The 15,559-nt window shown below is 50.5% G+C and overlaps 2 protein-coding genes across 6 annotated transcripts in view; one reads left to right on the top strand and one right to left on the bottom strand.

The window, feature by feature from the left end:
* Window positions 1–783: 783 nt before the first annotated feature.
* On the bottom strand, window positions 784–3,051 carry SOWAHB (sosondowah ankyrin repeat domain family member B). The gene has a single exon (XM_085222649.1). It carries the CDS (start codon window positions 2,744–2,746, stop codon window positions 905–907), a length of 1,842 nt encoding a protein of 613 aa, XP_085078775.1. The 5' UTR covers window positions 2,747–3,051; the 3' UTR covers window positions 784–904.
* A 3,564-nt stretch (window positions 3,052–6,615) lies between these two features.
* Window positions 6,616–15,559, top strand: part of SEPTIN11 (septin 11) — a 61,636-nt gene continuing 52,692 nt past the window's right edge. For all 5 annotated transcript variants that reach the window (XR_014882978.1, XM_085222650.1, XM_085222652.1 and 2 more), the window contains exon 1: window positions 6,616–6,748. Coding sequence is in view for 4 of the 5 variants with exons in the window: in XM_085222650.1 (XP_085078776.1) it covers window positions 6,683–6,748 (66 nt within the window). In the remaining variant the exon portion in view is untranslated. The remainder of the gene's footprint in view (window positions 6,749–15,559) is intronic.

The raw sequence follows: 15,559 nt of genomic DNA, 5'->3' as shown, positions 1-15,559 counted from the left end.
TATCTGCACCCAGACTCCCAGTCCCACTCATCCCCATCACACAAACTCCTGTAAGGAAGTTCAGGGCTGGGGTGTCTGAGAAAACACAGACAGCTCTGGTCGTGTACCCACTGTGAGCTCCCTGTCTGCCCAGCCTGGATTCCTGTGGCGATGCTTTCCATCCCTGAGGCATGGGAATGGGCATCCGCAGCCACAGCACAGGTACCGCTTCCAAGTGCTGTAGTGAGAGGAAAAGGACCGTGGGGCCAGAGAGATGGGGCAGGGTGAGTGCTGCCGGGCAGCTGCAGAAAGGAGCGGGGCTGCGGTGCTGCCCCACATTCCTGTCTGCATGGGCTGCAATGCGGGGTGGGTGTGTTAGCAGCCTCCTCCACGCGGCTCTCCCACTGCTGCTCTCTGCCACAGCCAGTCCCTCTTTGAAGACGCTTGCCGAAAGGCCAGCTCTGGACCAACTGCATTTTTAGGATAGGGGCTCATCCCTTAATCTGCTGGGATTAGACAAGGAGCACAAGCTACTCCCTGGAATGTAGGTGGTGTAGGCAGGTGTTTTGCAAACCCCAGCACCAACAGCAGCCCTCCTTGGGAGAGAAAGCCAGCACTGCCCTGGCTGTGGCCAACTGCAAATGTCACACCACAGCTCGAGACCCCAAGCCCATGACCCCACTTGTGCTGGTGACTCTGTGAGTCATTCTCTGGGTTCAGACGCACTTCCAGACAAGGAGCTGCATCATTTTGCTCTCAGAAAAGCAAGAAATTGAAGGGAGAGCAAAGAGACTCAGACAATGGTTCATTGCAATAATTTAAGAGTACATTCCTCAAGAAGTTCAGATGTGTTTGCAGCTTTTCCTGCCCACCTGCCTTCCTCTTGGATCCAGTCTCCTGTGCAGGGGGTGCGTGCTGCTGTCCGTCAGTCGCTCTCACTGCCAGCTTGGTGGGATGCTGCCCGGCGGCCGCGCTGTGGCTTAAGGCACGCAGCCAGCGGTGCCCGGCCTGCAGGCGGCAGAGCCTTGCTAGCTGAGGACACACTACGGGCCAGGGGTTGCGTGGGGAACATAATCGTGCCCCGGGGTGCCTGCAGGAGCTGCCAGATCTCCCCGGAGGTGCTGCTGCCCAAGTATTCCCAGGGCCGGCGCCCGCTGCCATCCCGCACCTGTACCTGACAGCCCAGTTGTAGCACCAACACCTTGATGACGAGCGTGTGGCCATGTATGGCAGCCAGGTGCAATGGAGTGTACCCGCAGCCGGATCGAGCGTCCACGTCCAATGCCAGCCCAGCCTGGCGTGCTGCTTTGGCCAGCTCCTGCAGGCCTGGCCCATCACCGTGCTTGGCCAGCCAGTGCAGCACCGTGAAGCCCGACACGAAGTCCCGCTGCAGGGCCAGTTCTGGCTCCTCCAGGAAAAGTCCCCGCACATTGGCCCAGCGCCCCGCTGACACTGCCACCAGCCAAGTGTGTGCCCGCCGACTGAGTGGCACCGTCGGCCTCCGGCTCGGGACATGTACGGATGAGCTCCTCTGGGGCACTGCACGGAGAGGTCTCCCTCTGTTGTCAGACACCTCCAGCATAGCAAGTTGGCACCTGATGCTGCGGAAGACAGGTACTGGGGCTGCGGGGGTGCTAGCTGGTGGCCCCTGGGGGTCTGATGCTGGCAGCACAGACCGGGACAGGAGTGGACTGGCAGGAAGGGGCTGGGCGCAGGGGGGCTGCCCCCCGCGGCCTGCTGGCTGTGGCAAGGCTGAGGGTGAGGATGGCCCTGCGGCGTGCAGCAGTGTGGCTCGAGGTCGCACTGGGCCATTGGGGGTCCGTACCTTGGGCCCCTCTCGTGAGGAGGAGGGGAGCCTGGTGGAAAGCATCTGAAGGGATCTGGACAGAGGCAGGGGGACCGCATCCAGGCCTGATAACAGCAGTGATGGGGACGGGTTGCGTCCGGCAGTGAGTGTCTGCAGGGACCGGGACTGCGACAGGGGCGGCATCTCTGGGGCTGAGAGCAGCGGCAGGGACTGGGCAGGGGATGGCTCCGGGAGGGACGGCTGTGGGGACTGGGCTCGAGGCGGCCCTCTGAGGGGCGGCACCCTGGGGCCCGCTGACAGCAGAGGGGACCGGGCTGGGAGTAGCCCTCTGGGGCCAGGCGGTGGCAGGGACCCGACAGAGGCAGACCCGACGGGAGCCGGCGGCCGCTGAGGGCACCGGGACGGGGACGGTCCGGCGGAGGGCGGCCGCGGCGCCCGATACGGGGGCGGCCCCTGGAGGTTCCGATAGGGGGGCGGCGAGGCGGCGGCGGCATCGCGGAGCGCCCGGCGGCACTCGAGGCAGAGCCCACCGCGGCCCCGTGCTGCGCAGCCCGCAGCGGCGGCCGCTCCGCCGTGCTGCTCCCCGCCCGTCCGCCCCTTTCCCGGGGGGTCGCGCCGCCGGCAGGGATCGCAGCGGGGCGGCGGGGACGGCTCCTTCTCCTTCTCCTCCTTCTTCTCCTCCGGCTCTTCTTCCTGCGGCGGCAGCTCCTCGTCGAGGAGGTCGCGGTACCTGCGGCGGAGCACGATGTCCTTGGAGGTGCCGGCGGCCGCGGGTTGCACGGTGGCCACGGCATTGACCAGGCGCTTGAACCGCTCGCGGCGCTCCCCACGCTGCGCGTCCGTCAGCGCCGGGTCGCGGAGGAAGCCCTGGAAGTGGCGGAGCAGCGCCGCGTTGGGGGCTCGGCCCCCCGCCGCCCAGAGGAAGTCCAGCACAGCCTCCTGGCTCAGCTCCCGCGCCATGCTCCGGCCGCTCGGTGCTGCGCCGCGCCGGGAACCCGCCTCCGCCGTGCCCGGCCTCTGCGCCTCTCCGCCTCCCGCGCCTTTGCCCCGGGTGGCGGCCGGGGACGACGGCGAGGGAGTGGGGATGGGCGTAGCGCCGCGGAGGCGATCATGTACCGCTCACAGAATCATACGGTCATCGAATCACGAAGGTTGGAAAAGACCTCTGAGATCGTCGAGTCCAGCTGTCAACCCATCCCCACCATGCCCATTAACCGTGTCCCTCAGTGCCTCACCTACACGTTTCCTGAACACCTCCAGGGATGGTGACTACATCACTTCCCTGGGTGTGTGTTACAGCTCAAAAGCGTGGGTAAGGTCAGTGCCTTGGTGGGCACCAACCTAGTGATAGCCACACAGCTGCAAGGAGTTTGTGGCATGAGTAGCATGGGAGAGGGTGTGCTGCATTTTCTGACTTGCACTTGGGGAATGGGGGCACAGAGGAGCTGAGCTCACCAGACGCTTGCTGCTGAAGGTCAATAGAAGTCCTCTCTCCTGCAGGCTCCTGGATGACTATAAGGATGTATGTTGCTCCGAAAGTAATGCCTTCTATTTATTTCCGTAGAAACATTAACAGATACAAAGAGTACAATATCACGATTTGGTGGAGTAAATTCTGAGCTACAAAACACTGTTTTCAGCATAGAATCATAGAATCACTGCATGCCACGTCTCAAAAATCTGTACCAGCAGAAGTCACCCACTGTTTCACAGCTCCTATGTTGGCATTCTAGGAAAATGTTGCCCACTCAGTCCATCTTTTATTGGCCTGAACAGATGGAAGTCAGAAGGTGCCAAATCCAGACTATACTGTGAGTGTGGTAGGACCTTTCAGCCAAGATTGTCACTGTCTTGAAACTGGTATGGGGCCTGGTGTTACCATGCTATAAGAGAAAAGTTGCCCTCTTGTCTGGCCTGCCTGGCCCTCAGCTTAGTCAGCACTGCAGTGCAGCAGTCATAGCTGATGATTTGTCTGGTTTCTGGGGAAGCCAGAAGGATAGGCCTTGTGCTATCCCACCAGACAGTGCACATCACTTCACCTGCTGAGGGCTGCTTCGTGAACTTTTTCTTCTGTGGGGAATTCAAATGTTGCCACTCCTCAGACTGCCATTTTGATGCCAGCTCATAGTGGTGACACCACGTCTCATCACCGGTAATGATGTGATTGAGGGAACTGTCACCTTCAGCCCCTTGTTGGTTCAGTTGGTCCTGATAAACCTGCATACGGTGTTCTTTCCCGTGTGAGCATTTGTGGAGCAAACTTTGTGGTATTCCGACATTGCCACCATCATTTCCAATGCACTGAAACCAATATTCGGTGCAGTGCACAGTTCCCTGGTCACAATTCACCAATTAATGTGGATGAGCTGATTGAGATGCTGTTCATTTCACGGTGTGCCAGTGGTGCATGCCTGCCTGGAGTGCGGCTTGTTTTTCACAGCACTGTTGTCACTGCTGAAATGCACCACCCACTGCCTCACATCACTCACCTTGCTGACATCCACTGGTAGGTCTCCATCAATATTCATCAAACATCAATGAATGGAGGAGTTCAGTGGCACACCTTTGCTTCATACACACACCTATGTCTAGGTGACACTGGTGGTCGCAGGAACAGATGTGTGCATGGTGCTGCTCTCAAGTAACTGAGCTCGGCAGGTCTGTGCTTTTGGATTGCTGACTCGAAGTTGTGTTAGTTTCTGCTACAGGCTAGTTTGCCTGATAAATTGCCCTGTGATATTGCAGGACTGCTAAAATGTAGCCTCTGCAGTATAGGGAACAGCCCTGAAAGAAACTTTTTAGATTAGAAGTTACAGTTTCAGTGCAGTAAGGGAAGTTTTGCAGCGCACCTAAATGCAGGTTGTTCCAGTGGCAATGGCAAGTTGCTTCTACGCTGTACTGCATCCTGCTTTTGGTTTTTGGTGTGGCATAGTGCAAGAGTGTAGCTGCATCCCATCAGCAGCATTCAGCTGGATAGGAAATGGGTGCCGGGAGAAGGGACATCTGAGAAGTCAATATTTGATTGCCCTGCACTTGCTTTTGGCAGAGTCCTCCAAGGCACCTTTCTCCTTCTAAGCCCTTGGTTGCACTCACACCCGGTGTGCAAAAGCAGCATGCCCTCAGCAGCAGCAGTGGAGAGGAAACGTGTGGAGCATAATGACATAACTGTGATTTCAAACAAGAAAACAGGGTAGATCAGGGAGATAAAAAGTTTAAGTAAATAACAGCAGCAAATGACAGCATTGCTATGAAAATGTTGCTTGGTTTAATGAACTGCAGTGTAAGCAGGAGGTGTCTTACAGCTTTCTCTGGTATGATATTCTCATCTAAACAACACTGCCAAGCATGACCTTGCTTACAAAGAAAACTGGAGGGCTTTCCTCCCAAGAAACACAACCTTTACCCTGTAAGACTTTTGCTTGAAGTTGGTGGAATGCACTCAGGTACCATTAAGTGACTGTTAAAATATCTGCAGGACCAAGACCAAGACTGTAAGTTGATCACTTTCCATTGTGGGTGGGAGCTTTCAGCATGGCTGAGTTTCATAGAATCATGAAGATTGGAAAAGACCTCTAAGATCACCACGTCTAGCCACCAGCCTTCCCCCACTATGCCCACTGACCACGTCCCTCAGTGCCACCTCTCCATGGTTCTTGAACACCTCGAGGAGCACTAATACCACCACTTCCCTGGGCTGCCTGTGACAATGCATCATCACTCTTCTGGAGAATAAATTTTTTCTAACACTCAACCTGAACCTCCTATGAGGCAACTGAAGGCCATTCCCTCTCATCCTACCACTGCTACCTGGGAGCAGAGGCCAACTCCCACCTCACCAAACCTCCTTCCAGGCAGTTACATAGAGCCATAAGGTCTCCCCTGAGTCTCTTCTTCTCCAGACTGAACAACCTCAGTTCCAGCTTCTCCCATGAGACCTGTGCTCCAATCCCCTCATGGCTCTGTTGCCCTGCTCTGGACACATTCCAGGTCCTCAGTATCTTTCCCTCCATATTGCTCTTTTTGAGGGGTTCTGAGTAGAGTCTTCTGAGAGAGGGTCTTTTGGTTCTTCAGGGGACGTTGGTGTAAGTTGTGAGTAATACCAGTCACAAAATGGGGGCAGGAAGAAGCAGTATTTTGGCACAAAGAGAAAACAAGCTCACTGTTCAGTGTTGTAGCTTTCTGTTGTGAAAGAAGACATTTTCTTTAGGGAGCCATACACCTGTGGTTGATTTCAACCAGGGGGAAAGTTAACCTCTGCTCTGTGTTCACCTGTGTATTTTCACATCCCCTGCAATCTTAACAAATTACCCCACAGCTGGCATACACAGTTGGGAAGGCAATAACACGCTATTGCTTCAAAATGGTGCAAAAGAGCTTTGGAAAAATGCAGTCAGTCCCCGTAGGGTCTCTGGAATGAAAGATCACAATTCCTTTTGCATGAGGACAGATTTGTTCACAGCAGTGAACTTTTAAGAATGAGGAACTCGTTCTATTAAGAACGAGGAATGTGGGGAACTACAGTAGCTGAGATCTAGGCAGAGTGCAGCGTGTTTCCTTGCCCTGTCGGGTTTTCCTCCCTGCTCTTTCAGGGCGAGCTGCCATACCCAGGGAGGTCCGTACGCAGGCACCGGGGAGGGAGCCCGGCCGCAGCATCTTTGCCAGCGGTGACGGCACCTGGCCTCAATTAAGGGCTGTAACGCCTTTCACGCGTGCAGGGAATCAGCCTTTGGAGCCTTCTGGGGTTTGATCCCTATGCTCGAAGCTCCGTTTCCTCGTGCAGAAAGCACGCAGCACCCAGACCTCGCCTCGCCGCCGGCCCCACGGGCTCCCCCCGGCCGAGGCGGGGCGGGGAGGGGCCGGGGCGGGGCGGGAGCGGGCCCGCCCCGCCGGGTGGCCATGTTGCAGCCCCAGCAGCAGGCGGCGGGGAGTGCGGCGATGGCTGTGGCCGTGGGCAGAGCGGCGGTGGGTGTGGGCGCGGGGTGCTGGGGGGGGCGGGCTGCGTTGCGCGGGTGTGCGGGGCGACGCGTTGCGCAGCCCGAGCGCTCCTGGGTTGTCGGGCGGCGGGTTGGTGGCTTACCGTTCATTCGTTCGTTCGTTTTATTGATTTATACCCGTGCTCAGAGAGACAAAAGGGTTCGTTTTTGTAGGGTGAAGGGAGGAAAATAATCAGCACAGAAGCTCTTACGGTCTGATGCGGGAAATAAAGGAGACTGAGCGCTCCGCTTGCAGAAGCGCGAGTGGAGCTCCGCCGCGCCCCGCTGGAGGGAGAGATGCGCTCCTGTGCGCTGTCGGCCGGCGGAGGGAGAGAAGGAGGGGGCTCGGCCCACCCGCCTGCAACTTTCTCAGTGCCTGCGAGTGGAGCAGATGGGGCTGAGGGCTGGAATGCGGCCCCTCGTGCCGCGTGTGGGATGCGAATGGGGTGGGGTGAGATGAGGAGGTCTCCTTTTAGATTTGTTTCCGGACCTGCCGGACCGTTGCTGTTCTTGGTGTTATTACTGTGTTCGTTTCTCCTTCGTTCTGTTCAATCTCTGCTCACCTTCTTGTGCTTTTGGTGGGCCGTGGTCCCCAGCAATCCCAGAACAGCATTCCCTGCAGCCTGCGTGGTGATTTCACTGCGTGCATCCTGGCTGCAGAAAGCGTCTGTCAGTGTGAGAGCCATGTGTATGGCAGGGGGGCTGAAGGGCTTCTTCACAAGCAGCTTCTGGGCGGACCATGTGTCATAAAATCATTAAGGCTAGAAAAGACCACCAAGATCATCTAGTCCAACCGTCAACCCATCCCCACTATGCCCACTAACCACATCCCTCAGTACTATGTTTCTTGAACATCTCTGTCCTCCAGAGTTGATGCTTTTAGAGGTGTTTTTCCCTGGGGGAACAAGAGATGAAGGAAGGTGGGCTGATGTTTGGTAGGTGCTGGAAGCTTATCTCATATCCCTTTTTATCTAATCTGTTCTGCTGCCTCTTTGCATGCTGCTGTGTTGTTAGGGAGGCTGTAGGGAAGCTGGGGAAATAATTACGTAGCCCACGTGAAGCTGATGGGCATTTACCTTTTCAAACTCTTAATGAGCGTAACTTATAAGGGCACAGAGCAGTACCCTTTGGTGGGGACAGGGTTGAAGGAAGGGAGAAAGAAAGGACAAAAAAGTGGATCAAGAAGTGAGTTAGTTTGATTTCGTAAAACAGATAACATTCCCAAGTCATGATCTTCCCCGTTCTGTTGGGGTACAACATTATGTTAATTGCAAAAGCATGCATAAAAAACAACTTCCTTGAGCTGCTCTGAAGTGTCTGTGCTTAATTGTAGCTAAGTAGGGTGTGTTTCAGTGGGATGGGTGGCTTTCATTTTAAGGCCCCAATCCCACAGATGTGAATACACATGTATATCATACTGCCTGTAATTTCGTTGATTTTAGTAGAAGCCGATCTCAGTATGTGAATGTAAAGGTGTACGTAAGCAGAACTTCTGCAGGATTGGTGCTAGGAGCTGCCTGACACCTTACAGCTGATGAAAGCATGTATATACTTGAACTGAGTGGCAGTGTGCGTATGGTCATCTGCTCTGACTCTGTCAGAGATTAGCCACTTCTACCCTTTAGATAAAGGACCACCCTTCTCTTGGGCTAATTCTAAGCATCTTGACCAGTTTTGGATCGTATCTCAGCAGTTCAGAATGTGGAAGAGGGCTCTGGCTTCCCTCCCCTATTCTTTATTTGTTTGTTCTAAATGTTTACAGAATTGTAGCCTGGGCTGGCTGAAGGAGCAATACTAACATAAACATACATGCAGTATTACCTCCACCTCTTACAAGTCAAACAAAGTGATGGCAGATGAAGCTGGAATGCAAATTTTGTGGAGGGGCCATGGAGGATTTTATCCAAGAGAAAAGAAACAGCACAGTGCACTCCTCAATCTGTTTTGAAAATTCTTTATAATGAGAGATTGCCAGTTCCCATGGAGGGGAAGGGAATGAAAAAAGAAAAGGTACAGGGGGGCTGATGGAGCTGAAGAATTGATGGATTTTGGCTTTTGCTGTGGGGCAGTGTATTCAGAAAGCCACTTCCATGTGTGCTGGAGGATGGAGCAGAGCCACCAGGCCCTCTGTTTTTTGATGGTGAAATGAGGGACAAAAACGGTGATCTTCATCTTTGGGGGTGTTTGTGTGCTTGTCTAAAGGTCCTTGCTGATGAAGGTGGGTCTGAGAGATGCTGTGGGTGGAGATCCATGGAAGAACCTTTTCTTGGTAAGGCATTAGAAGAGGCTGCTTGGAGAAGTAGTGAAGTCATTGTCAATAGAGGTGTTCAAGAATCGTGTGGATGTGACATTTAGGCACATGCTTTAGTGGGCATGGTGGTGACGGATTAATGGTTGGACTAGATGATCTTAGTGGTCTTTTCCGACCTTAATGATTCTATGACTGTGTTGCTGAGATCATGAGGAATTGGTTTCAGTGTTTGAGTAATGCTCTGAAATGATAAATATTGATTAAGCAGCATGCGTCTGACAAGTGAAATACTTACTCATCGCTGAGGCTTTGTGCCCCCTTCCCATCCTCCCAGCTTCCAGGAAAGATGAATGGCTGTCCTGGCTGCCCACCCCAAGGCTGTTTAAGGCTGTGCCTCTGCTTCTCTGGAGGTTGCACTGAGTGTAGGCATGAAGCTGTGTGGCAGCTTGTGGCTCTCCTTGCAGGAGAGATGCAGAAGGGGACAGGGTCTTACCCTGGTTTCTGCCTTGTCTGGACTCACTGGCTTGGTTTGGCTCCAAGCTCCCATCCCTGTAAGCTGCAGTACCTCTCGCAGGAGTACACAGCAAAGCAATTTCATCTCAGAGCCATTGGGTATGACCAGGTGATTTAAAATAAACAAATGCTGCAACAGTTCTTCAAGCTTTTTTTAGTACAGTTTCCAGCTCTCTGAACAGCTCTCCAGCCTGCTGTACGAAGTGATGCGTGATAATGGCTCAGACAAACACCACAGTGCTGTTGGCATTCAGTGCTAACGTTGGTCAAGAGTGCTCCCAATCAGAAACAGAAAACCAAATGCGGGGTGTTAGCGAAGGGCGGTAATGCTAACAAAAAAATTGCTCTGAATGTCCCTTCCTTTTCCTGGTAAAGACTGTTATTGCCCCTTCACTAGCACAGTCGTGCTGTGCTCTGTGATTGATAAGGAGTCCCAGAGACAGCTTGGGGCTTATTTCAAAACAGAGGCTGCTCTTGACTCTGGAGAAGTGACTGGGTGACCTTAGGAGCTAAACCTGCACCAAATGCTCCTGAAATTCTGGAGGAGCTGAATCTTTTCCTTGTAGGTTTAGGTTTTTGTGTTCCTTAGTGTTGTCCCATGTAAGGCAATGGCAAAAAGCAGACTGCTCTTAAGTTTATATACGTATGAAACTTATTTCTCTCTGCATGTAGCTTCTTTAGATCTTTTGTATTATCAAAGTGAATCTTCTGTTACTGCTTCTGCAACTATGGTTTATTTTTGGACAGTATCTAGCTGTTTAAAATAGCTTAATGAAATACTGTGACTGCAGGTAATTTCTTTACCAGATCAGGTCATGAATGCTAGGCAAAAGCTGATAGGAAAAGGCTTGTTAGGGTGTTCTGGTTTTGCCACAGATGTTGCTGTCTTTACCAGTGGCTCCTGAGAGCTGATTCCTATGAAAACAGTAGCTCAAAAAAAAAAAAAGGATTGTTTCTGGAGATCTGCATGCATCTCATCTGTTTCACTCGGGAATTACCATAACCTCTTCCACATGATGGGTGTGGAAGAGGAGAAGCAATGTTTTGACTCCTGAGGGAAATCTGTTAGTGATCTTCAGGACTCACCTGTTTGGATCTGAAGATGTTCTGCAGTCCGTGGGTGGTGTGCTTGGAGGTTATCTGAGTGCAGCATGAAGCCGGTTACCCTTTGTGAGCAAGGGAGGCCACTCGCTGCCAGATGCACCCTAACTGCACCAAGTGTGCTAATCGCTTTCCCTGAGCACTTGTGCACGGTTTGAATGAAGCTGATGGCAGGCTGGTGGTCGTGAAATGGGAGAGGATGAGTTGTTAAACAGCTTGCTTGGCTTGCTCAGTGACAGTGCAAGCTGTATTTCCTCCTTTTGCTGGAGTGCACAGTGAATGATTCCCAGCAAGGTACAGGAGCATAGGCTGCACTGGAGATAGAACTACAAATCTGCTTTTGTGCTTTCAGGTAGAGTTTACCAACAGCCAAATCTCTGCATTTTGAGGCATGCAAATTATTTCCTTTCAACTCTGGTGAAGACCTATCAGCCCAGGGCTGATTCAGTCTGCTTATCAGTGACATTTGTTCTTGGCATGTGTCTGTAATAATGTGCATTACCCCCAATCCTTCAGAGCCACATAGGAAACGTTCAGAATTGTGTGTAAATGTCCTAGGTTGTCCTTTTCTTGCTTCTGCATATGCTAAAGATTTCTGTTCTCCATTATCTCTTCTTGTGTTAATCAGTAGAATCAGGTCTCTGACATATCTGTGAAGAGAGCTTACTTAGAAACAACCTAACTTGAAATTGTGTCAAGACAAATTTTTCAGAAATTGCTGATAAGTGACTGGAAACAGTTCTTTTACTACCAACTTCTGTGGCTAAAAGGTGAGGTGGTCATGCTGTGAGCAGGTATAGTGCAAGTTGTAAGCACCAGCGGTGACTGGAGCTTGAAATAACTGCCTGAAAGATTTGAGGACTGTGTGTATGTTCAGCTTATGTCAATACTCCAAAAGGACTGAAGATCTTGCCAGATCCTCTGGAGGCCTGTTACAGTGGTAAATTACATCGCTTAACCACTGCATCTATAGGTTTCTTCTTTCTCTCCCTCCAGACTTACTTCAAGTCCAGGTTAGGCAGTGATAGTCTCGTTGTGCCTTGATCAGTCCCAGGGATCTGAGCTCTGAGATCTGTGTGTGTGCGTGCAGGCACAAGAGCGCACGCACTTAAAACAGAGTGGCTTCTAGATCCCGTGTCAGCAACTCTCTCTCTAAAACTCTCCGTAGCTGTGGCCAAGAAAGTCTGCTTGCTGTTGTTATATGTATCCATTGCTGCTTATAATAATACTTTGTTGGCTTATAGAATCCAAAATGAAGACTTTTAATACTTCTGAAAATGGTTTCTTTTGTTTCCTGTCTATTGTGTGCAGTATCCAAGCCAAAAAAAATTCTCTGTGCTTTAAAGGAATACTTTTCTGTCACAAAACACCTTTTATCTCTGAAAATGCCAACCTAATCTCATTCCGTTTCATCTGTTCATTAATATTGAATACATGGTACTTTAATGTGGCAGCTGAGGCAACGTGGGGAATTTCAGCTAATATCTGACAACAGCAAGCTGAGATTTAATGGCATTTGAATGTGATCTGCTATACATAAAGTAATTGGCATTTTCTAGAAGCATTTGACCTATTTTATGGTTCTTTCTGCCCCCTGTTCTCTCAAATCTGCTTTCAGAGGTTGGTTAGTCTTGAGCATCTCAGCTGTCATCTTGCTTATGGTTATGAGTTCCCAATGGGTGTTGAGGATTGTGTGTTGGGATCATGAGAAGGGTCCACTACTCCGGACCCATTTTAGACTCAATAACGTGAAACCCAAGGCAGTTTGAATGCAGCCACCCATCATGGCTTTGAATGAGCTCTTGCAGAGCAATGCTGTTTTTCTTGTAGGCTTAATAGCTGTTCAAGTCTGGTTTGGTTTTCTGGTGAAAAGGAGTTTTGGTCACTGTGGCAAAAGTTCTCAGTATCCACTGGAAGTGGCAAGTGGCATTGTGTTGGGGAACTGAATTACACTTGGGAAAACTTGCGTACAAATCTCAGCTTTGGCCAGTGGCCAGCTCTTCAACAAAGCAGCCATAAACCCTTCCTGATGCTCTGAGCTGCAAGGAAATAAGACTGAAAGTTGGGACTAAACTTCCTGAAATATGCTGCTTTCTGAATTGTGCAGCTGGTAGTCACTGGGACAAAGAAAGAACAACTCAGTTTGTTTCTGCTATGTGATTGCCAAGAAGCAGTGGTGAAAGGGGACCTCAGGTCCTATGTTTCCAGGTAGCTGAATATCCATCCTGCTGGAAATTGTTTTGGCTGTTCTGCCTTTAGAGTTATGCAGTAATTCATTATTAGATTCTTGATTCTGAGAGCCACTGGGAGCACTGGGAATTAGAGCGCATGTGGCTGACGTGCTGCGAGTGTTTTGGCCCCCTTTTGCTGAGTCTTGGGCAGGGAACTTCAGTTTGCTGTGCCCTTGTTTTTTCCACATGTAAGGCAGATGATAATTCCTCCCCTTGCTTTTTTTTTTTTTTAATTTTAAACATGTAGCTGTAATAAATGGATTAGTAGCATAGCCATAGTTAGCTTCATAAAGATAGCACCAAACGTAGTGAGATCTTGTGGCATGGAAGCATTTCCAGACTAAATGTTTTCTTAATTAGAAACTCTTTCAAGAAAACTACCATTAAAATAAGCAATATGCAAGTTGATGTTTTTGCAGGGATTTAACAAGTAATTTCAGTAAGGAAGAGGGTTTAAAAGTGAGCAGCATGAGTAACTCTGCTGACCTCATTTCTGTGGGCTTATGTAAATGCAGTTGAGGGCAATTTTTACATAAAGCATTTCTAAAACATGGTGTGTTTGTCTGGTACAGGCTAGAAACATTTAAACATCAAAGCTAGAGGTGTTATGGTTTTGTTGCTTAAACAAAACTATTATTTGAAATTGTAGCCTTGTGTGTGACTACTGTCTGTTAAATAGCACAGCCGTGTCTCCCCCGGGTCTTGGCCTTGCCAGGAATGTTGCTCAGAAGAGCAGTTTTTCCATGGGATGTGCTTGGTTTTGATGTAACCTAAGGAAAGCAATATTTTTCTTTTGTAGCCTAACCAGGCGACCTGATGATTTCTTCTAGTAAGATGAGCCAGAAAGCTGGAAGTATAAATCCAGATGTGCAAGCTGTCATAGAGCTTACATGCAATGAAGGGAAGCATAAAGTTCACACAGGCTAAAGAGCGATTGATTGTTCCAAAATAAAATAGCTGGTTTGTTCCCATGTAAAGTATGCAGTAAGAAGTCATGGAATCACCGAATGGCTTGGGTTGGGAGGGATCTTAAAGCCCCTTCAGTTTCAACTTCCTGCTGCGCACAGGGCTTTCCCCCAACGATCAGGCTGCCCAGGGCCCCATCCAACCCAGCTTTGAGCACCTCCAGGGATGGGGCATCTGCAGCTTCTCTGGGCAGGTGTGCAGTACTTCACCACAATCTGAGTGAACAAACTCCACCTAACATCTAACCTAAATCTTTCCTCCTTTAGTTCAAAACTGCTTCACTTTGTCCTACTGCTACCAGGCAGTACTCAGCTACTCAGTCTCCCTCTTGTTTATAAGTGCCCTTTAAAGTCCCAGGAGGAGAGTGTGTGGATGCTGTCCTGTTCCAAGCTAGCCTTGGTGAATGACATTTTCCTGTACTGTATGCTGAAGTATGTTGGATTTTGAAAGCTGCTTAGGATGGGGAACAACCTACCTTTGGTTTCAGTGCCTTATACAGGAGGGCTATGGCCTAGTGTCCCAGGTGCAGTGGTGCTGGGTGGCTAGAAGGACAGAGTTTAAAATCAGAGTCATTTGAGTTGGAAAGAACTCTTAAAAGTCATCTGGTCTAACTCCCCTGCAATGAACAGGGACCTACAGCTACATCAAGTCACTCAGAGCCCTGTCCAGCCTGACCTTGAGTGTCCCCAGGGGTGGGGCATCCACCACATCTCTGAGCAACCTGTGCCAGTACTTCAGCACCCTCACTGTAAAAAGGCAAAAAAAAAAAAAAAAAAAAAAAAAAAATCACCTTTTTTCTTCCATCCAGTCTAAATCTTCCATCTTTTAGTTTGAAACCATTTCCTCCTGTTGGGTTGGGTGCTCTGCTCCTGGCTTCCATGCCAGTAGGATGGCTAGAGAATCCTACTTTTGGGACTTAGCCTCCAATTTGTGCCTTTTGGGGCTGTTGGGCAGCCTGAGGTGTGAGCAACTCATATAAAGCTTGAAGCAGCTGCTTGTGTTACTGCTGTGAGTGGTGTGGAGGAGGCTGCTGTATCTCCAGCCTGTGCAGAATTTACAAGCTGTGTAGCGCAGCGGTTCACTTGCTTTGGTGTATCTCGTTAAATAACCCAAGCCAGGGGCAAAAGTATGTGCTACACATGAGAATTGTGGCTCAGTTTTGGAATAAGCAGGTCTCCAGCACTTGGAGTTGTAAAATGTGTCAGAGCAGGGCACTCCTTCATGTGAACCAAGATTGCCATGTCCTCTGTGGGGAATGCTCACTTTCCTGAAGCAAGCTGCGTTTGCCTTGGGTTACGTTTGTCTTCCTCAGGTTTGGCTCCATGAGGTTATGACTGGATTTACCTGCTCTGGCAGGTCTTTAAATCTATGCTGTGCAGGGAGATGAAGCGTGGGGCAGTGGAGCTGGCTTGCTCTGCTGCATCCCTGCTCATCTGTCACAGTCGTGCTCTGCTGTTCCCTGGTATGTGCTGGCACGGTTGGCCAAGCTCAGTAGTTCACTGCTTTGCTTACCTGACATGCCCTGCTTCTTGTGCCAGTACTTCTGGGGGGTAAAAAGGGAATTAAGATCCAGCATGGAAATCAAATCTAGAATGGGCAGCCTGGGACCTGCATGTCCACTCTGAAATAAAAGAGGCTGAGCTGTATTTGAGTTGTGTGTGTATGAAAAGCTACAGCATAAAATAACTGCAGGAGATGTAAGGTAAAGGTAAGTCCTTATTACTGACATTTGGAACAA

Source organism: Meleagris gallopavo, chromosome 4, assembly GCF_905368555.1.
Source record: "Meleagris gallopavo chromosome 4, MGAL_WU_HG_1.1, whole genome shotgun sequence".
Lineage (NCBI taxonomy): Eukaryota > Metazoa > Chordata > Aves > Galliformes > Phasianidae > Meleagris > Meleagris gallopavo.
Note: the sequence above shows the minus strand (reverse complement) of the source record. Positions and strands in the feature narration are given on the sequence as shown.

Bases quoted from the DNA above. Each gene is read 5' to 3' on its own strand.
- SOWAHB (XM_085222649.1), bottom strand. From the start codon at position 2,746: ATGGCGCGGGAGCTGAGCCAGGAGGCTGTGCTGGACTTCCTCTGGGCG.